This window comes from Ambystoma mexicanum, chromosome 9, assembly GCF_040938575.1.
Source record: "Ambystoma mexicanum isolate Mex_15411 chromosome 9, UKY_AmexF1_1, whole genome shotgun sequence".
Taxonomy (NCBI): Eukaryota; Metazoa; Chordata; class Amphibia; order Caudata; family Ambystomatidae; genus Ambystoma; species Ambystoma mexicanum.
The window spans coordinates 473,332,961-473,353,100 of record NC_090931.1 but is presented as its reverse complement, the minus strand read 5'-3'; the positions used below and the strand labels follow the sequence as shown (position 1 = coordinate 473,353,100).

The following is a 20,140-nucleotide window of genomic DNA, read 5'->3' as shown; positions in this document are numbered from 1 at the left end:
CACTGCTCCAATTTCCTCTTGATGTTTCTGCTTTCACAGCATGAAGTTCAGCTTGTCTAGGTGATATCTTTAGCCCACATATACTTTGCTCTGCCTGTTAACTTGGGATCCTGAGTCATTAACAGCTGGTGTACCACACAGGAGTGGGCTATAAGGCTGTCATAACACAACGTCTGCCAAGGTAGTGGTAATACACTTCTAACAGTCCATTCTGGTGAAATAGCAAAGTTATCAAATGAAGTATACCTGTTCTGGGTGGGGGGGATAAAGCCACCTCATTACCACTATTGTTTTGACAGTGGAGAGTACTTCACAGCAGCCACATGGCACTGCAGATAGACAAGCAGAGAGTTGAGGGAGCTTTGCGAGAGGAACATGCTGAGGGTGAAGGGAGTTACATGCAAGTATCTGGAAAGGGCCACAGAACTTGTAAAACTTGTTATACACCTGGTCAGCCTCTATACAAAGCTGGAGATGCAAAGCAAGCAAGAGGAAAGTCCCCCAGAGGGCTATCCAAGCCACTTAGTAGGCTCAAATCAGCAAAGGAAACAAGCACACAAAAAAGGAGGGGTAAAGGATACTGGAGGAGGAAATGGACGACTGTCACAGAGAAAAAGGTGCACATTCCCACTGACATGCCAGTAAAGACAGGATCACCGATAGGGCAGTAGGAGCCACAGTAATAGCATATTTTACTACGCATAGAAGAGGAGGCATATCCCATCAACCACATACTGATCCAAAGGTCACAGTATTCACTAAGTCAGCCTTTCACTATTTGCAATTCACCTCCTACTTTAGGGACATCCTAGAGACCCATTGCTGCCAGTCCATTCCTAGAGACAGACCACCATAACGTGCAGAGGTTAGAGGTTGGGAATCAAAGCTCTTAGTGCAAAGAACATTCTGATGCTCCTAAACCTTTCACCGTATAAACACAAACCATCCATCTCTATGAAAGGCCAGTGAAAGAAGGTGCGCTGTAAAGCACTTGGCCTCTGGTGATCCAGTAACCTGTTACCTAGAGACTCCCACAACTGACTTTCCTGAACTTTGTTCAGGAGACCATATTCAGACATGAATTAAGGAGAAGAACTACTATCCAATGAGTGTCCCCCTTCTTCTTCCCTGCCTGTGTCAGTGACACATGGTGGGACTGGAGGGATGGTCGACATCAGAAAACCTTCACTAATTTCCGCAGTTAGACCTGGAACACAGAGACACTACTTACTAAGCTAGCTAAGGGCAAGAAAAGTTCCAATTGTCCCTGGAACACCAACAACACACCACTCGGGATGAGTGAATCTCAATTCACCATGTGATCAAGGGGCTACCAGAGAGAAAGTTCCCCCATCGCCCCACTAGCTGACGTCATCATTTCAACTAGGCACACCCGGATCTACCCTGATCAGTCATTAGCAAAGAGTCTACTTTTATTTCCATACATTTTAAAAGACTGGCAAGCTGAATCATCTGGCCAGTTACAAAGTGGGGTCAGTACATAGAACAAGCTTATCAAGCAGACAACTCTCTGTTGCAGCCCCATATGACAGAATAAATAAGGAACTGTCACAATGCCGCCTGGATCACCATGAAGAAAGATAGGGCTTGATAATTAGGGTGCAACACCTACAAAGCACGAATATGACATGATGATCTTGATCTGCAGAAAAAAAGACTTCAGGTCTAGGTGCCCACAACTAGAGTCCATTACAGTCATGGGTATCATACATAAGTTATATGTGGAACAGTTTTGAAAGCATTACCAGATGCCACCTTACACTAGGTGTGACAGTGTCTGCATCAATGATAATGCATCCTTCAAAACAGATACCAATTTAGGCAAGACACAATGTGGCCCACACCAATATTATCTCTAAAGAGGAGAGCATGCTTCTCTTAAAAAAAGACAGAAAAAACTTAGACTACAATAAGTGCAAATAAGTGAAACCCAGTCAGAAATAGAATACATCAAAGCCAACCACTTCAGAGAAGACAAAAACCTACAGGTCTCATTGGTTCAACCCCATTGACAACCCTCCTTTAGCTGTAAGATCACTACTCTTGGCATCCATTTTGAAAACGCTTGTGACTGATGAACTGTGCTTTTTTGTAATGTTTGTGTTCTTAGTGTGAGTGCTGTGAATTGAAGTACAGGTTAGATGAGTGATGAAGTAAGTATTGCTTATATGGAATGGCATATTCATGAGTGCTCTATGTACAATGCCAGTTGCTGGACGGCAGAAGGCATAGGTTACCCTGAGAGGTAGCCAGCCTAGTGTGGACATGCAAGTATAAACATTTCCGTGACCTACACCTGGAATGAAGAAGGTTCTTTGCACTACTACCTAAAGGCCGCCTGACTATGAAATGCTAAGGAATTTCTCAAGTTAGTACCTTTGCCGGTGCTCCCCTGGCATTGCCCCTTCTTTCATTGATATGCAATGATCTGTAGCTTTATGTTTAGGAAATGTGTCTTGGGGAACGGCTTGGTGAACATTTATTTCCCTAGGCCTGGAAAGAAGCCTATGCTATTACGCATGCTACCTATACTTGGGTACATCTGTCTGCACTGAATCTAATTGAATCTAACAGGACTTAGATGGTTATAATAATGTCATATTTACCTACCTCTTGGTCAGATGATTTGTTACTAGATGGAAAGGCTGTTCGATTGTCAGGTGTATTGACCCTTGTTTGAGTTATTATGCTGCAACATTTGGTGCTGTGGGCTTAGAAAATCCAAGATGGCCGAAAAGCCCACATTTGCGCCAGAATCCAGGAAAACCGCGCAGTTTTGCGCACACCAAAATGGTCGCCTGACCTGCCACCCACCAGTGCGAGCATGATGGCCCAGAAGCGCCTTGAGTGAGGCGTGGTGCCAAAGGAAAAACAGCAGTGCCTGTTAGCTCAAAAAGTGCTTTGAAATCACCTTTCTGAATGCAAGCTCAAAATGCATATTTCAAACATTGCAAGATAGTTAATATAGGAGACCATTGCCAGACCCTATCATTTGGCTGCTCACAGAGCGAAATCAGTGCAAAGGAATATGGTGCTGTTCAAAATCCGTTTTAATTGATGTCAAAAATTGCTAAAATCATGGGCACAGAACCACCAAACAAAAATCCAACTTCTGGCTGGGTGTTCTACAGTACTCTACTGCAGAATCTACATCAATACAATGTTAGCAAGGATCATATGCCATCAAGTAAAATCCCCTTTTTGAAATGCATTAATTCAAGACAGCTGCCAAAAAATGGGTGCAGTAGCAGTGTTTGACACTGACCGGCGCTAGCGATCTAAACTCTGACAGGAGACCTGTATTTCAGGAGCTGAAAAGGAACCTGAGTCAGCTGGGACTTCAAAGCCTTGCTGATCAATGAGAATTCGTCACACCTACTGTTCCCAGGCCCTATACCAGAAAGCAGTCTGATTTAATTAAAAGTTCAAGAGGCCTCTGTCCATGGGAAGCTGTCACACCTCAGAACTCCACACCAGAATGCTGATTTTGGGTGTGAACTGTCAACAATAACTGCTTTGGGAGAGACAGGCCATGTGACGTCTGACTCAGCCAGCTAGGGGTGGAGACAAACCATTGTGGATTCAGAGAGCCCAGCAAATATATGTTTTATTAAATTGCTTATAAAATATTGTATCAAGCTGACAGAAATGTACGATTTGAAGATTCTTAATATGAAAAATGTACCCACAATTTGAGACTAAGCTCAACTCTGTGTGATGTTCTGAGACCGAACCCCGCGATTATTAATATTACAGACACTGTGGTTATCTCAGAAAATTGAAAACTTATTGTAATGTGCCCAGAGAGGGGGTGTGCCTCCGGGGTAAATTTGATGCTGAACCGACCATGGCAAAACCCACTAAAAGCGCAAAATGTTGTCGTTTCTGAACCCAAGCTCGCAGGAACATGGGGCTTGAACAGAGAACTGTCTTAAATTCATCTGTGATGTGTACATGTATTATGAAACACTGGTGTATCTGGGAAACATGTTTGATTATGAAAAATGGGGTTCTAAGTAAAAGTAAAGGGGCGTTTCTTCAATAGATTGTAAAAAGGTAGCATCACTCTGACTCACAACTCAGTTATCCAGTTAAAGGACAGAAAATCCTCTAACCTATCAGGATCCTTAGAGGGCTGGGCATAGAAAGTTAGCCTTCCCACACACTTTCAAAAGACATAAAAAGAACAATTGAATCTCAGATAGGGGGTGCTCTTTCCACTTTCTTGCGAAGCACTTTGCCGTACCAGACAATATCCAGAAGGACCATATCCAGAACTTAGACTCCAGATTCCAGAACTTTGAAGCAGAAGGCCTACTGCAAGCTAAAAGTATTCTCAGCTGGCCTTACAACCTTGCAAACTGATTTTACCCCAGACTTCCAAGGGGCACATCAGAATAAAACAGCCAGGCTGTGCTGTTTCTGCTTCTTTGCCAAGAACTTTCGCCAGAACCAGACCCAGAGAGCAGTGCTGTATCCAGAACCGCAGACCAGACCAGACCAGACCGCTGTGCAGTGCCAAGAACTTTTGCCAGAACCAGAGATCCAGACCAGCAGAGCAGAGCTGACCCAGATAGCTGGAACTTCAGAACCACCCGCTAGAAGTCTAGTCTAAACCTGTTGACCAGATCTTGACGGCCTATTTCAAATTTATAGTGTGAGTATCCAGCCAGAACTGCGCAGAACCAATCTCTTAGTCTAAAATAATCTCATCCCATCCATTTCAACCTATTTAGAACTGCATAGAAATCGTGTGTCCATTCTGTGATTTCAAACCTGTGAAATTGTCATTTGTCATTTGAATCTTACTTTACTTCTGAGAATCTACCTCCATTAAATTGTCCGTATCTTTTGAACCACACGTCCTAGAAGCGAGATTTAACTTTCATTTTAAAGCTAAGATCGTAAGCTTTCCGACGAACCAATAACTCCTTATAGTTTTACCGTAATCGCGATCGACGCATCGGAAAATGTGCCGCGAATTGCAATTGGACTCAATTTCTCCACCTGTCAAAAATAGCTGTCCTTTTGCTTGCAACTGCTGAACTCCGTTTTCAACCTGATAATCATACATGAATCACTGATAGTGTTGACCTGAACAAATCTTAAGTAGCTATCACCTACCCTGAATCTCCTATAGGGAATTAAAATCCTTTTTAGCATATCTTTCACTTCATTGCAAAACAAATTTAAAAGTATTTCTGCCTGTTTCAAAGCATACCAGTTGCTCTAAGCTTGCTAGGGGGAACTGGAATTTGTATTGCATTTTGTTTGCATTCCTGAAAACTGTGTGCTCTGTTTTCCATCTATTTATATTGCATAGGGGGGAGTGAATTGTCACAAGGAAAAGTGATCATATTATCTCTTGTTGAAACCATATCAGTTTATTTCTGTGCTGCATTCTTTCCATCATTGCTTTTCCTTGAAACCATAAAAGTATTCTCTGCTACCTTATCCTTTCTATACTAACTCCTCACTGATGGAAAAGAGTGTGCATTTGTAACATTACCCATTGTTGATCAACATTATATTCATAAGTGTGCTATCAAATATTAATTTATTCATAAAAGTGTAATATATATATTTTAATTTTTTCAAATAAATCTTTTAATTTGCAAAACAAACCTACTTCTTGGCTCAGTGAGGTCAGGGGGATTCAAAGAGAGGGGCGTTATAGAAGGGTTTATCATCCAGATTTATGAACTTGTCATAAAAATATATAAATAAGGGCTTCCCTTGGGCATCCCAGACTAGGCATTGACTTAGTTGGAGTGCTGAATTGAAGTCACTAACACGATACAATTAATTGTGTTTTTTGTCTGTCCAAGAACAGAGCCATAGTTTGCCTAAAGGCATTATATATGCCTAACATTGAGTCCATTGTATGGACAAGAGGGTGCTGGAAGTTGCCAGTAGGTGAGTTAACACCTGGACGTCTCCATCCAGGGACATTAGGGAACCAGCTTCAACCAGCCTTAATGCATACTTGATGCTTACTCTCCTCTTTATAAAAAAAAGGGGGAGAACTAACTATATGTGCAGGGGATATGTGCACGTGTGTGTGCACGCACGTGTCTGTGTGTTTTGATTCTCATCTTGCACACAAGCCCAGAATGACTGAGAAAAGATGTAGACAGTGCGATTCAGAAAACTAGTGGGAGTGGTGTGCAATGACGAGGGGAACAGAGTACGACCGGAAATGGAGCTGAAGAGCAGGTTGAGGCATGCGGACGGTGCAAGAATTGTCTGTTGACCGAACTATGGTGGAGAGCTCAGACTATAGCTCCATTCCAACCTATTGCCCGTATGAAGTGACAGGCTTCCCATCTATCATGCATCGCTCCAGTAGTTAAGGCAGAGCGCAGAGTGGCAGAGTCAGTGGTCTGACACAGAGCCTCTGGTGGGCGGTAAAACCTAGAAAATGGTATCTGGAGGGACGGGAGACTTAGGATAGAAACAGATGGGACGTCAGACAAAGACTGACTGCATGAATTTAGAGAGGTCGGTTAGTGCTCAAGGGCAATCTCTTGGTTGATTCAGTAAAGAATCATATATTGTACTATTGAGAAGGACTGTGGACATGATCTTGGTGTGTGAAATATGGGACCAAAGCATAGGCCAGTATGTATTGAGGAAACGTAGTTGCAACCCTGGAACCGTGAATTAGGAGGCAGAAGCAGGAGCTGAACGTCTTGAAATAGGTTCTTTCAAATGGTTAGTAGTGGCTAGGGCAACGTGAAATGGCTGCCAGCAGTGCAGCATTGATAAGTTCAATTGTGTTGGTCCCAAAATACAAACTAATATTGACGAGTTACATGATTTTCCTGCAAGAAGGGAAAATGACAAATAAAGGGAACTGTTTACTTTCCAGAGAGCACTGAGCCAGTGTAGTCTGCCTTGTGTTTACTGTGAGGACACAGATTGCCATCTTCGCCCTTGGGTTTCCCATGTTGGCAAGTGGTTGCATTGTGCCATGCAGTTTTGAAGTATACTGTTGTTCCCAGGCGGTAGAGAAAGTTAGAGTGAGCAGCCTGGGATTGGCCGATCCAAGTGATCAGGGTTCAACATGGAGGCATGGGTCTGTCTGTACACTTAGTAGGTAGCTAGGAGCTGACAAAGCAACATAGTTTATTACACACCTCATGCTCAAACATTCTCCCGGGCCTTCATTTATTGTCTCATGGAGGGGCCAGGACCCTGGATCAGAGCCATCAGTGCCTGTCACTAAGTGCACAGTAGGCGCTAGGGGGAAAGGGCCAGAGGGGTGGTGGTACGGTATGCTATTCTCTGTATAGCGATGGTCTGCGACTAACGAAGAGTTAATAAAAGTGGGACAGAAATGTACCTTAGGGAAATACAGTCTGTGAAACATTTGGCTAGGCACTAGCATTGCTCTTATGTTGAACAAAAAAGTACTGCCTGACAGACTTTTTTTTTGGTAAACAAACGGTCTTCCTCCCTCCCCCTTTTTCTGCTAACCTTCATGTACTTGCCAGGCCAGTGACAACACAACCAGGCGAAGAAACCAATACAAACATCCTTTGCACATACTGTCTAAAAATTAAGGAAATACATTTTATCAAAGGTTATATTATTTTGTTAAAAATATATATATATCCCCCTGCCCAGCTGAAAAAAAAGAAACAGCATCCTTCATATTTGTGTACTTGATTCTATAACAATAAGAACATTAAGCCGCTGCCCTTTTCTGAACTCCCTATGCTATAGACATGGCTATGTTTCATAGCACAGTACGTTACCAGCTTTATAAAATAGGCATAACTTGATCCCATGGCGTCTCAGTTTGCGCTTTGTGGATTAATGGGTGGCTTCCTCAGAAGAAGAGGTGTTGACGTTTAGTTCTATAGATCACTACCTAACAGATCCCCTCTCACTGGGTGCAACTCATATGGAAGTGAAATCTACGCTTCTGATTTGAGGTATCAGTTATTTGCTCGTCATTTTCTTCATACGGCCAGTTCATTAGCAGAGGCAGTCCATCATGCCTGACTGGTCGAAGCAGATACCGCACGTGGGAGCGCCTTCTCCGAGCCCCAGTCACTCGGCAGCATCCCGATTCGAGTTACCCTCTGTGCCAGGGGACCCTGTGAATCACCAGCATTTATCACATGCATAACCTTTCTCTGTTCTTGCCCACAGCCTGGCTCGTCCTGGCAGGCAGGCTGGCCTTCTTGGCTTTCCAAGTCACACAGTTGCCCCTCGCCGAATTCCAGAATAGTTGGCAGGCTGCCCTGCTTTGGGCAGCGCTTCTTCAGGCTCACTAGGAAAGGCTGCGGCAACGAGAAGATGTCCACGTTGTTTCCAAGGTCAATCCAGGTTACGCTAGGAAACGTTTTGGTGTCCTTGAGCATTTCCGTCAGCTCGCGCAAAACCGCTTTAGTGAGCCTGTTGCCGTTGAGGGAGAGCGTGGTTAGGTGAGGAAGGGCGCTCAAGACTGGGAGAAGGTGGAGCAGCATCTCGTCCGTCATGTTGGTGAAGCAGAGCTCCACATTTTCGATGTGCTCAGAGTTGTTCTGGAGGTACAAGATCACCCGGTCCAAGTCTTTCATTGTCAGGGTAATTCCAGACAGATCCAAAGTGTTGTTACGAGGATTTCCTACCAGAATAGCTTTCAGGCTGCAAAGAATAGAAAGAAATGCAATTATTTCAAATGAATATCAATGTCGCGACCAACATACTTCGTTTACCATAATTAAGAGACAGAATATAAGACATGACGTAACCCAAGTCAACACCGCACCCCCAGGGCACACAAAATACAGAAAACAACATTGAATCAAAAATCAAGTTATTAGACCCTAATGCAGCCAACAAACTTGGCTATATGCTGCAAACAATTAGCTTGGGCAATAAATACACATTAAAACATTAAACATTTTGATGAGGATACGATTCTCGTTTTTACAGATGACAAACGGTTTGCACAATGTAACATTTTAAAAACGTTTTGCTATGTGTACAAATTATGCAGAGTAATTTCATTTAATCAGTGCGCATCAGCGGAGTGCACAGACGAGTGCTGACAGCTGAACCTGCTGCTCCTGCTACTCACCGCTCTCCAAACCAAACTGCTGTTCCAGAACCTTGCTTTTCTACTGGATCTCCATTTCGAACCTTGGAATTACTACTGGGTATATAGACTACCCTTCTTAGCTCATATGGACTTATGACCGCCTTAATATCCATTTAATTCACTCTCTTTCTTTCCTCTTTTCCTAGCCACGCCCCCAGTCAGGTGACCTCACATAAATAGAGGAGCCCGCGTGCATCACTTGTGCGCATCAGCAGAGTGCACAGACGAGTGCTGACAGCTGACTGTTGATCTGCTGCACCGTGCGCATCCCTCTCCCCCCACATCCTTAGTGACTCCCCATCAGCCCTCTCAATCACCTTTCACGTCCACGTCCCCTTTCTGCCTCTATAACCAGCCATGTCTCCTACCGCCTAATGAGCGCTATGCCGCACCAAGCAGCCTCGCTAATGAGCAAGCAACCAAGGCTCCAACCGCTTCCTGCAATCAAAGATATTACTTCTCCCCATGCGCGTACACACTTGCAGAAGCGAGCCCACATGGGAAATGTAGACATTAGGCACTTTTGTCTGGAAAATAAAGACGGTGCCGCAAGAGCATCAGTTCCAGACACTATCACTAACGGCCAACACTGGCTTGGATCCTCCACCCCCCTGACCGCTGGGCCCTAGATTGTGCAGAAATCCCACCACAATCCTTGCCGATACCACAATGCAAGCATGCTTGACTCCAGTAACAACGCAACAGGACCTTGATCTCTATGTGAAACCTAACGCTTACACAGAGACCTCACCATGCCCCCAACCATTTGCAACATTCACACAGCAGATTGGTCACAAATCCCTCCTCTCTATTCACAAATAGTGCAAGGCACCTCATCTCAAAAATCCCACAATAACCCATGCGGCCAACACTTGACTCCAAGTTCTCCTTTTACTAACCCATTAGGTCACTCCACACAAGGTCCTCACCCCTCCGTGAACTTCATCTGTGACACTCAAGAAAACACAAATGAGCAACCAACCATATTATCAACATTACCTAACCTCTATGCCAACAAAGAGGTACTAGAAACTATAACCTCGTCATCATTTTCTGAAACCTCCCTAGTTGCATCATTCTCTAAGCCAACGCCGAGACCCTCCATTGGCTTTCCCTCTCCCACTTCTATGTCAATCGACACCACACTCTCTGCTGTTAACACTAGCATCTTCACATTAACAAAACTCTATGAATCTATAGAAAATAAAATAACTCATCACAACTCCTTTCTTCAATCACTGGTAGCAAAAATTGATTGGCTTCCTTGGAATTCCTCGTGTGATCATAGCACCCCTAAATTCACTTCTATTGTAACCGATGAAGAACAAACCACACCTCACCAAGCTACCTTGAGCCTGCCAATGGCTGGGATGGAGAGCAATTCAGTTCCCATCTTTAATTGTCAAAAACTCATTTGGCTGACTAAAGATGAATGCAAATCACATGGATTTGATCTGCTGGTACACAAAACAACAATCACCTCCAATATTAAACCATACAGACCAAGCACAACAATTAAATCGTTCATATCAAGAAAATAGACACAACTGGCAACCAAAGTTGCAATCTAATCCACCCCATCTCAGGAATGAACCACGAACTGCCATAGAACCAACTCAACAAGGATGCTGTAAGTGCAACTGTGGTAATAACCTTTCCTCACAACAAATTCAAACTGAACAGGATCTCGTACCCTGTTCTAAATCCAAATGGACATGACTCTCTGAAGCCATGCAGACCACCAATCTATCTGGCAATCACTAGAGCACCCTGAAACAATATCCACACTCATGCACTATGGCAGTCTAGAACACGAGAGGCTTTTCCCATCTCCTTACCTCTAGAGTCAAAATCCGAAATTCATACAACATCATTCTTCTCCAAGAAACCTGGATCACTACTCAACCTACATGTACAGTTTTTCAAATTGCCTCGACCCCTGCGATCAAATCTTCCAGAGGCCGTCCAGTTGCTTGCCTCCTAATAGCAGTCAAGCTACACTCACAAATCCACCTGAAAAACTGGGCCTCCCCTCACCCGGGAATACAGTTAGTAAAAATATCGCTGACAAATCCATATCATCTTCTCGATCCTCACACAGCAATTTTGAACACATACTGGAATCCAATAACCAGTAATGAAGACCCGTTTCTAACTCATTGAATCTATGTTAGAACTCATGCTCCTAGACCCTCAAATCCGCACAACCCTGGTAGCAAGAGACTTCAATATCAACTGCATTGTAGCAAATACCAATCCCTGCCTAAATCGAGACGACAAGTGGCTAACGCTAATGAAAATAGACTTCGTTATGCTCAATGGCACAACTGATCAGGACATTCCTCCAGCTTCCACATGGTTGAGAGACTCTGTGCACTCAACCCTCAATTACGTATTTGTCTCTTCCAATGCCTTTAGTCAAATCTCATTCAAAGTGATTCCCAATACAGCAAGTGATCACCACATTTTAGAACTAAAGTGGACTCCTCACATGACATCACTGCCTGAACATTGCAATCTTCGAATCGCCCTCAATCAAGGCAGAAACCATCTGATCTGGCAACTGCATAACCTAGAGTTACTGACGCGTCACCTCTCTCAATCCATTGAAACAAAACCCACATCAAACACACAAACCTACACCGAATGTTTAAAACTAATTGCCCAATCACCCTACACATTAAGTCACCCGGTTTTCAAACATAAATACACTTATGACTCTCTTATTCACAACCTCAATACAAAAATGTGACATGCTCTAAGACAACTCCCCCCTCTCACACACACAACACAAATAACTAACCTAAAATCTAGCTACAGAAATGCAGTTAGACAAATCAATGCCAACAAAATGCAACGAAAATGATGTTAGCCATAACGACCAAATCAGCCTCACAGATTTGTAATCTTTTAAATAAACCGAACAGGTGCGCCACATCGTCTCTGACACTAAATACCACCAGCGAGCAGGCGTGGACAATGCACTGTTCTTTCCTACTCAATCAACCTATATCAAAAATACCAATCCCACCTACTTCCACTCCAGATCTTTCAAAACAGACATTTGACAAATTAGATATCATTCTCCTTATTAAAAAAAATGGAGCTCCACAAGAGCTCCAGGCCCTGACAACTTGGCAAATGTTACCCTTAAAGCTCATCCGACTGAGTGGGCAGACATTCTAGAGGTGATCTTTACTAACGTGATTAGAGCGGGCCTCATTCCACCTTCGTGGAAAGAGTCAATTGTAATTCCAATTTTTACGAAAGGTGACCGGAATAACCCTATGACCTATAGCCACATAGCTCTCCTCGATGTTCCGGGTAGCCTCATATTACATGACCTTACCTTAAGGATCAACTCCTTGATAAGCATAAATCAGGTTTTATCAAAGGAGTAGGAACCATTTTAAACAACTTTTCTTTCTGCTATTAAAAAGCAAGCTATGTCATCTAAACAACCGTTCTTTTTAGCACTCATCGATTTAAAGCAAGCTTTTGATTCTATTTCACGCAAACTTTTATGGGAAAAACATTTTAATGGAGAACCATCTCCGGTTCCGGAAGCACCTCAAAACCTTCCTGTTTGCTTCTGACTTTGCTCCCCTTCTCCCCTGCTGATCTGCTGTCTTGGCACTGTGCACCTGGCCACCCTCTGTCACCTGGGCCCAGGTACCTGCTCACCCTGCCACCTTCCTGCACTGCCTCCTGGCCACCCCTTGCACTGGGGAGTGTATCTGTACCCATACAGCCCCCCTCATTTTTCTTCTTTTTCTGCACTTATTCAGAGTTACCCAGTATGTTTTCTTAAACACAGCACTTGCCACTTGCTGGCTGCACTACCACAGTTTGCCTCAATTTTCTATTTATTTTATTTATTTGCACTCCTCTGCTTCTGAACTTTCCACTCTCCCCCTTCCATGCACTTTTTCCCTTTTCCCTTTCCCATGCACTTGCACGTTCTCAATGTCACTGGTCCTAGTAAGATCGTTTTTATGTGTGCTGTGTTCTACCTTGTTCCCCTCCGTTGCCTAGTCGCGCTCTGAAACACTTGTGTACGAGCGCAATACAAATAAAATATCACATCATATCATACATCATATCATATTGCCCAATGCATATTTTTTACTTTATTCGCCATTTTTTTTCCGGCACCTCGTTAAAGGTAAAGCTGACCAATTATGGCTTACTATCAAAAACAATTCCGACCGGTGTAGGACTGAAACAAGGATGTATCTTGGCCTCCATCTTATTTAATTTTTATATTAACAACATTAACAAAGCCTTCAAATCGGTAAGATCCTTTCTGCCGAAACTTGGAACAAATGGGATATCCTGGCTTTTATACACGATGATCTTATCATATTGGACAGACCACTGATAGAACTACAAAGGAAGCTCTCTGCGCTAGATAAATATGCCTACAACAATCATTTAATCATGAATACTCAAAAGTCAAACACCTTAGTCTTCCATCATAAAATGGCTAAGTGCGGTTATAAATTTAACTGGACACTAAATAAAGCTTCTCTATCCCAAATCACCCAATACAAATACCTTGGCACAAATCTCAGTACCCACCCCTCTGATCTACCGTACAAAACTGAATTGAAGTCAAGAATGAAACTTCTTGCAGTCCACGGGAAAGCAATACAAGCCAAATATGGCATATTCTCCTACACCCCAGCAAAAATCTTTTGTAGGCATAAAGTCATACCAGTAATCACCTACGGAGCCCAAACCAAATTGACATCCAATTCTGCCAAATGGGATGTGCTTGAAGACGCTTACTGGAAGAAAATGTTATCTCTTCCCTCGAGTATGCCAATAGCTATCATTAGGTATGAATTACCGCTCCCGGTAGGATAGCTCAGCTACAACGTCTCGGAAACAAGATGACAAGAAGCAACACAGGTTTGATCCCCGGGTCCGCGCTCAGAAACCTCTGGGTATTAAGCGCGTTATAAATACGCAACTAAGACATATTCCTAGAACAGTGCCTCGATGCCCCCGGGCTATGTGAGCACTTTTAAAAATACAAAAATAAATCAGGGCTAACGTTACTGTCGGCAATAGTAGCGTGGCAAATACGATCTTCCTATAGGAAATGCCTCTCCAATTCACCTACCACTAATAATCTCCTTCCAATCCTGAACACAACCCTAGACATCACAATTAATGGCCAGTTGCAAACATGGAAAGCGCATTGCATCTCCATTCTCAATGATGCATCACCGTTGATTTTCTATTAGAATGAAAAAGACACATTTAACAAATAAAGCCCCTTAACATGTGTTGAGTGTTGCGTGTGCAGAACCTCTCGCCCATGGCCCTCCCCCTAAACCTATCCTTTCCACACACCTTCCAGTTAATTCTTAGTATGAGTTGGTGGTACAAAGGGGCAAAGTAGAAGTAACCCCATTCAAACCATCTACTTAATGTCGGCTTCTGCCTGCCCAGTCAAATATCTCAAGTCAGAAGTGCTACACCTTTGACCTGGATAGTCCAGTGCATGGACATTACCATTTTCTATTGATATTCCACTCTCTTTAAGAGGTGAAATACTTGACATTTGTTCATTGATTATTAAATAGAATCGCCATTTAGTTTAGGAACCTTTTAGTACATTTGGGATCTCAACAAAAACAACATACACTTATAATAATACATGTCACTGACTAGCCACCAGTGCTTACAACGTTGGCTGAGTGTGCGAAAGTCACAAAACGAAACAATTTGTTGAAACTTCCATTAGTAATCTTGATAGTCTATGCCAAATGTCAACACTTCAAAGTAATGAAGCTGGAATTGATGTTGTAAAAGTGTGCGTTTACAAGCAGACAAAAGTGATCTTCTCAGCTGCAGTCTTCTTGGAAATGTCAGGAGTTTTCCCCAGAACCCATGTTTGGTTGACTGGTTATGTATCCAATAAAGGCAATTCACAGCCCATAACTTCCTTCTTTTTTATATTTAATTTAAGTGTTTTTGGCTTGATTTTCAAAGCTTTTACAATATTAAACCAATTACAAATATATAAAAATTCTGCAACATACAGAATAGATACAATTACTTTGTTCATACAAATACTTTAGCATCGTATCATAACAAAACTAACAGGTCACATACTATAATTCAAACATTACTGCTTAACCAGTTTTTTAAACTCTTCCCAGGCATAATAGGCTGCCGCAGAGATAAGCATTGACTCAACGGCATGTATTGCCTACCGCAGTTGATCCAATCCACGATCAGAAAATTTGGAGTACGCCTTGCTATAGAGTATAGCCATGGATGGGCATTCCATTAGGACATGCCTAGATGTTTCAATATTACATCCGCACAGGCGCCAAAGTCTTCCTAGCCATGGAATGCCTGACCATGCTCCAGAATACCCTGCCACACGTAGAATGTTAAGGCTCAGATAGATTATGAATCGTATCAGAGGGGTGGGGGGGGTTCCTATGCTTAATTAAATAACATTTTTATTTATGTGTGTTTATGGTTAATGCAAACATTTACACAATGTTAAAATCTAATAATAAAGATATTGTGAACATATTCATAGTATTCATTTACAGACATCGATCAGAGACTCATTCATTTAAATAATTCTTATTAAAATAAGAAAACATTTATAAGTATCACCAATATAATTATCAATAAAATCCTCTTAGAATTTGATTACGAGGAGATCAAATTAAGCGTCCAAAAAGGTGTGATCCAACAGTCAAAAGCAATACGCAATGGTCAATGCATTGTTACTTTATACATACAAATCTATTAAATCAAAGAATTTTAAATTTAATTATTTCAATTTCTGGGAAATTATTCGGGTGAGGGCCTTCTTCCAAACATAGTAAGCAGCCCCAGAGATCACAAAAGACTCACCTGAAAAAATTGCAGCCCAGAATTGATTTTCCTCAATATGTGCCATTATGGATACAAACTTGTTAGCTAAATGTATACATTGAGTGAGGATATGTCTAGAGGTCATAAATAAATGATAAATCTTCTGATCTTTTTAGAGCATATTTTAGTAAGGTATGAACAAGGGGCACCCAATGTAAAGGCTTGGGTACTGCATTCGTTATACTCTTTAGCTTTCCTCTTAAGTAAATTAATTTGATTAAGGTTGGCTAATATCTTCTCCAGATCCAAGTTAAGAAGCTTCAAATAATCATCAACACATTGTTTCAAGTTAACCAAGAAGAGGTTGTTACAATTTCTATTATATTGTTCCACCAATAACCCATAGATCGATTTTTCATCGGGCGAAGACGAAAGGATGTTAAAATATAAAGCACATTTATTGGATCAATCTTATGGATCTAATTGATATTATGCCAAGTTCCATGAGGAGCACAGTCACAGGAACTGACTGAGGAACATTTAAGATAGTGTGCACATTTTTGCCTCAAGCATAACAATCCCTTCTAATTTAGTTTCTGTATGGTAGAGAGCTCATAAGTAATGCTAGGAATGATACCACTAGTATACACCGTAATCAGGATCTCAGTGTTATTGCCACCTTTCTTGCACAAAATCCTTCTAAGTAGGAGCCAGTTTTCAGCACCTTTACGTGTACATTAGTACTATAAAATTCTTTACATGGAGTATTCTTAATAGGAACCCCTAAATAAGTATACCACTCAGCCACCGCCAATTTAGCACCATTAATATGCCAAGAAGGTATGGCTGTTTTGTTTCTCTGTCCAAATATTAATATTTAGCATTTTAAGCCATTTATTTGGAGATTATTGCTTTGGGCATATTCCGCTAGTGCATTAAGTGATCGTTGTAATCCAATTGGAGATCCATATCCGCTACATACAAATTATACAAGGTCGGGGCTAATACACAGCCCTGCTTAATACAAGTGTTGGTAACCATATCTGGAGTAAGTGCTCCACCATTGTTTGTAATAATCCTCACTATTGCATCGGAATATAAACATATAATGAAATGCAATAAAGTGGGATCAATGCCCAGTTTACTTAGTTTTTCCCAAACACACGGTCTGGATCGTGTCAAAGGCTTTGCTAAAATCAATAGAAAATACATATAACCAGTCCTGCTTTTTCAGTTTGTTTTTGGTCCAGATTAAATAACCACGTAGAAGGTCTGTAAAAGAACTGTGCCCTGCATATTGTACATATCTCTGCTTTTCTGAAAATTTGTCGATAGATTCGGAGTGTTCCCACCATAGCGTCTTCTCTTTCTGATTTTTGGAAGGGAGTAACTTCAGAGGAGGCACTGTCATCCCCACTTCATTCAAGTGAGTATTCACTGTGCCCATCGACTCCCATGAGCAGTATTATTCATCCGAATGCGAGCATGTTCGACTGGTAGGCCCAACAGGAAGTTAGATTAATTCATACAGTAGTGATATCTTCACCCAGAACGTACACCTTGCCATGATCCATAGAGAGGTAAGTGAAGGCAGCCCCACCTCCAGGCGCAGAACCTCAACAGGGGAAGCGGTAGGTACACCCAGCACAGAGCGCAATATCCTGCCCTCAACACTTTCCAGCAAACGCATGTATTGAGCCGGCAGTGTCTCCAGGCCATAAAGGATCCCAGGTATAATGCACTTGTGCTATACCTACAGCATCCCTTCTATGGAGTAACCACCACATTTGCAGATGACGCTTCTAATTGCGTGGTAAGAAAAAGAACAGTGAAGGTGAAGACCCTGTCTTTTGACAAAACAACTTGACAGTAGATGTACCTATTGCTGGCAGAGGCCCATTAGTATTGGGACAATCTCAACATTTCAGTAAATATTCATGAAAATGCTCATGGTACAAGGACCAAAGTGCTTATTGTGCCAGAACCAAAGTTAAAAACCAACCTGAAGATAACACTACAAAATTATTTTATTAAGTTTTGATAAAACATATAAAAACAATCAAATACATTTGTTAAAAACAAGTATCATTAGCTGGAAAACAATTCATCGAGCTACTGAGAAAACAGACAAGAAATCTGGTGAAATGCAATTAAAAAGTGGGGTTAGTACGTGAACATTGTGTCTTATTTGTAATTAATAACCGAATTACAGGCACAAGAGTAGAGCACTGTTGCTAATAATGAACAGCTCTATCATAGAAGAAGCCTATTAGAACCCTTAGACTTTTGTTGTGATGGTCAACATATGTTTTGGCTAAAAACGATGGGAAGAATCGGACACTTCTAATTGCGTGCCATTTGGGGATAGATTTAAAGGTAAGGTCTCTGTATAAAGGGCACACGAAGGAAGATTCGAAACATGGAGGCCCAAATAGGTGCAATTCTTCACAACCTCTAGTTTTTCTCCACCAAGATGCCAAGAATACTTTGGTTTACAACTGAGTATGCTGACACTAGGCATCCAATGTATGCTGCAGACCAATCGGGGTCTGATTCAGCAGCACTGTATCATCAGCATAAAACAGCCAAGCCACTCTCTCACTGCCAAGTTTAGGAGGACAATTATGGGCAGATCGTAAAAGCCACATCCATGAATGCAACATAAAGGTTAAACAGATGGGGTGCTAACAGGCAGCCCTGATTTATGCCTACTTTGGTTGAAAAGGAATCCAAGGTAGCACCCTCCTGTGAGAGCCTTACGGTCACTGTTGTGTCAGTATTGAAAAGTATGATAAAATACAATAGTGTGGGTCCATCCCCCAGTGACTTAATTTAGCCCAAAGCTTTTCTCAGGATACACTGTCAAATGCCGCTTTGAAGTCTATATAACAAAGATATAGACATGTATGAGAACTACAGAGGGCACCCGATATTAATAAATGTAAAGCCCAGATACAATGGGAGGTCTTGCAACCTTTTCTAAAGCCTGCCTGCTGGCACATTTTCAGCTGTTTAGACTCAGCCCATGTTGTCAGTTGTTTCAATAAAAGTGCAGAGAAAATCTTTCCACTAGAATCAGCAGTCGTAATTATTTGGGTCAGTTTGCTCACCTTTTTTATGTACCTGAATCAGGACGGACTCCTGCCAGCTCCTTGGGATCTTGCCTGTGGTGTCCACCATATTAAACAATTTGTGTAAAAGGGCAGCCCAATAGTGAGAAGGAGCTTTTAATGATGACATTAGCCAGCCCATTGGGGCCTGGCGCCTTCGATGCCTCTGTCTTTTTAATGACCGTGAGGCTATCCTTCAGGTCGTAGCAAGTAGGCTTGCCAGACTTTGGGCAGAGTAGCCCATTTAGTTACGGTTTCAAGGTTCCGTCCCAGTACATACTAAAAACGTGTGAGCCTCAATCCTCTTTGAGTATTCCACTAACTTCTTTGGCCGATTCACTTGACATGAATGTGCGGAAAAGATACCAAACTTTCCAGGAATTCTGCGTTCTTAATAGGGTTTGTATCGTTTTCCAGTTACAGGAATATAAGCAAGATTTATAAACTCGCATCCAATTTTGTATAATGAGTACGTAGGGACGTAATTAACTTTCTTATATCTGTCTCTACAATAACTTTGTCACTATCTTGCGAACAGCAGCTCTCAATGTTTTCTTCCTTTTGTGTATTTCCAGATGAAATAGAGACTGGTGAGGTTTTGTAGACTTCTGTACAACCATGACTCTAGGCTGGCGTGGCCAAAGATGTTCAACAAAGTGCCTCAAGTTCCATTCGTTCTGTACCAGCAGCTTCCCAATGAGCACTATTTATGCAGGCAGGTTTAGTCTCCGAACCAGAGGATTCTGTTCCCATGCAAGTTAACCAATACCTTCACTCTAGGGGAAATATTAGGGACCTCCACCAAGGGACACATAGTCGCCTTAAGGATGGCGTGGTCACTCAACTGAGTTGGAGCAAGGGAACATTCTGTTGTGCAGGAACCTATAAACTCATTGACAAATATGTAGTCAATGCAGGAAGGTGACTTTCCATTGCTCCAAGTAGCTTGGGGGAGGGGTAGTAGTATCTCCACCGTTAAGAGGCATCAGAGTAAACTCGTAAAGATCACATGTCCACAGTCGGCCGCTCTTTAACGACCTCGGTCAGTGGGCAACCTCCCTCCCGA

At 42.2% G+C, this 20,140-nt stretch overlaps 1 protein-coding gene across 1 annotated transcript in view; it reads right to left on the bottom strand.

Moving 5' to 3' along the window:
• Window positions 1-3,053: 3,053 nt before the first annotated feature.
• LRRC75A (leucine rich repeat containing 75A) overlaps window positions 3,054-20,140 on the bottom strand; it is a 2,021,773-nt gene continuing 2,004,686 nt past the window's right edge. The window contains exon 4 of the mRNA XM_069615022.1: window positions 3,054-8,658. Within this exon, the coding sequence (XP_069471123.1) occupies window positions 8,022-8,658 (637 nt within the window). The 3' untranslated portion in view covers window positions 3,054-8,021. The remainder of the gene's footprint in view (window positions 8,659-20,140) is intronic.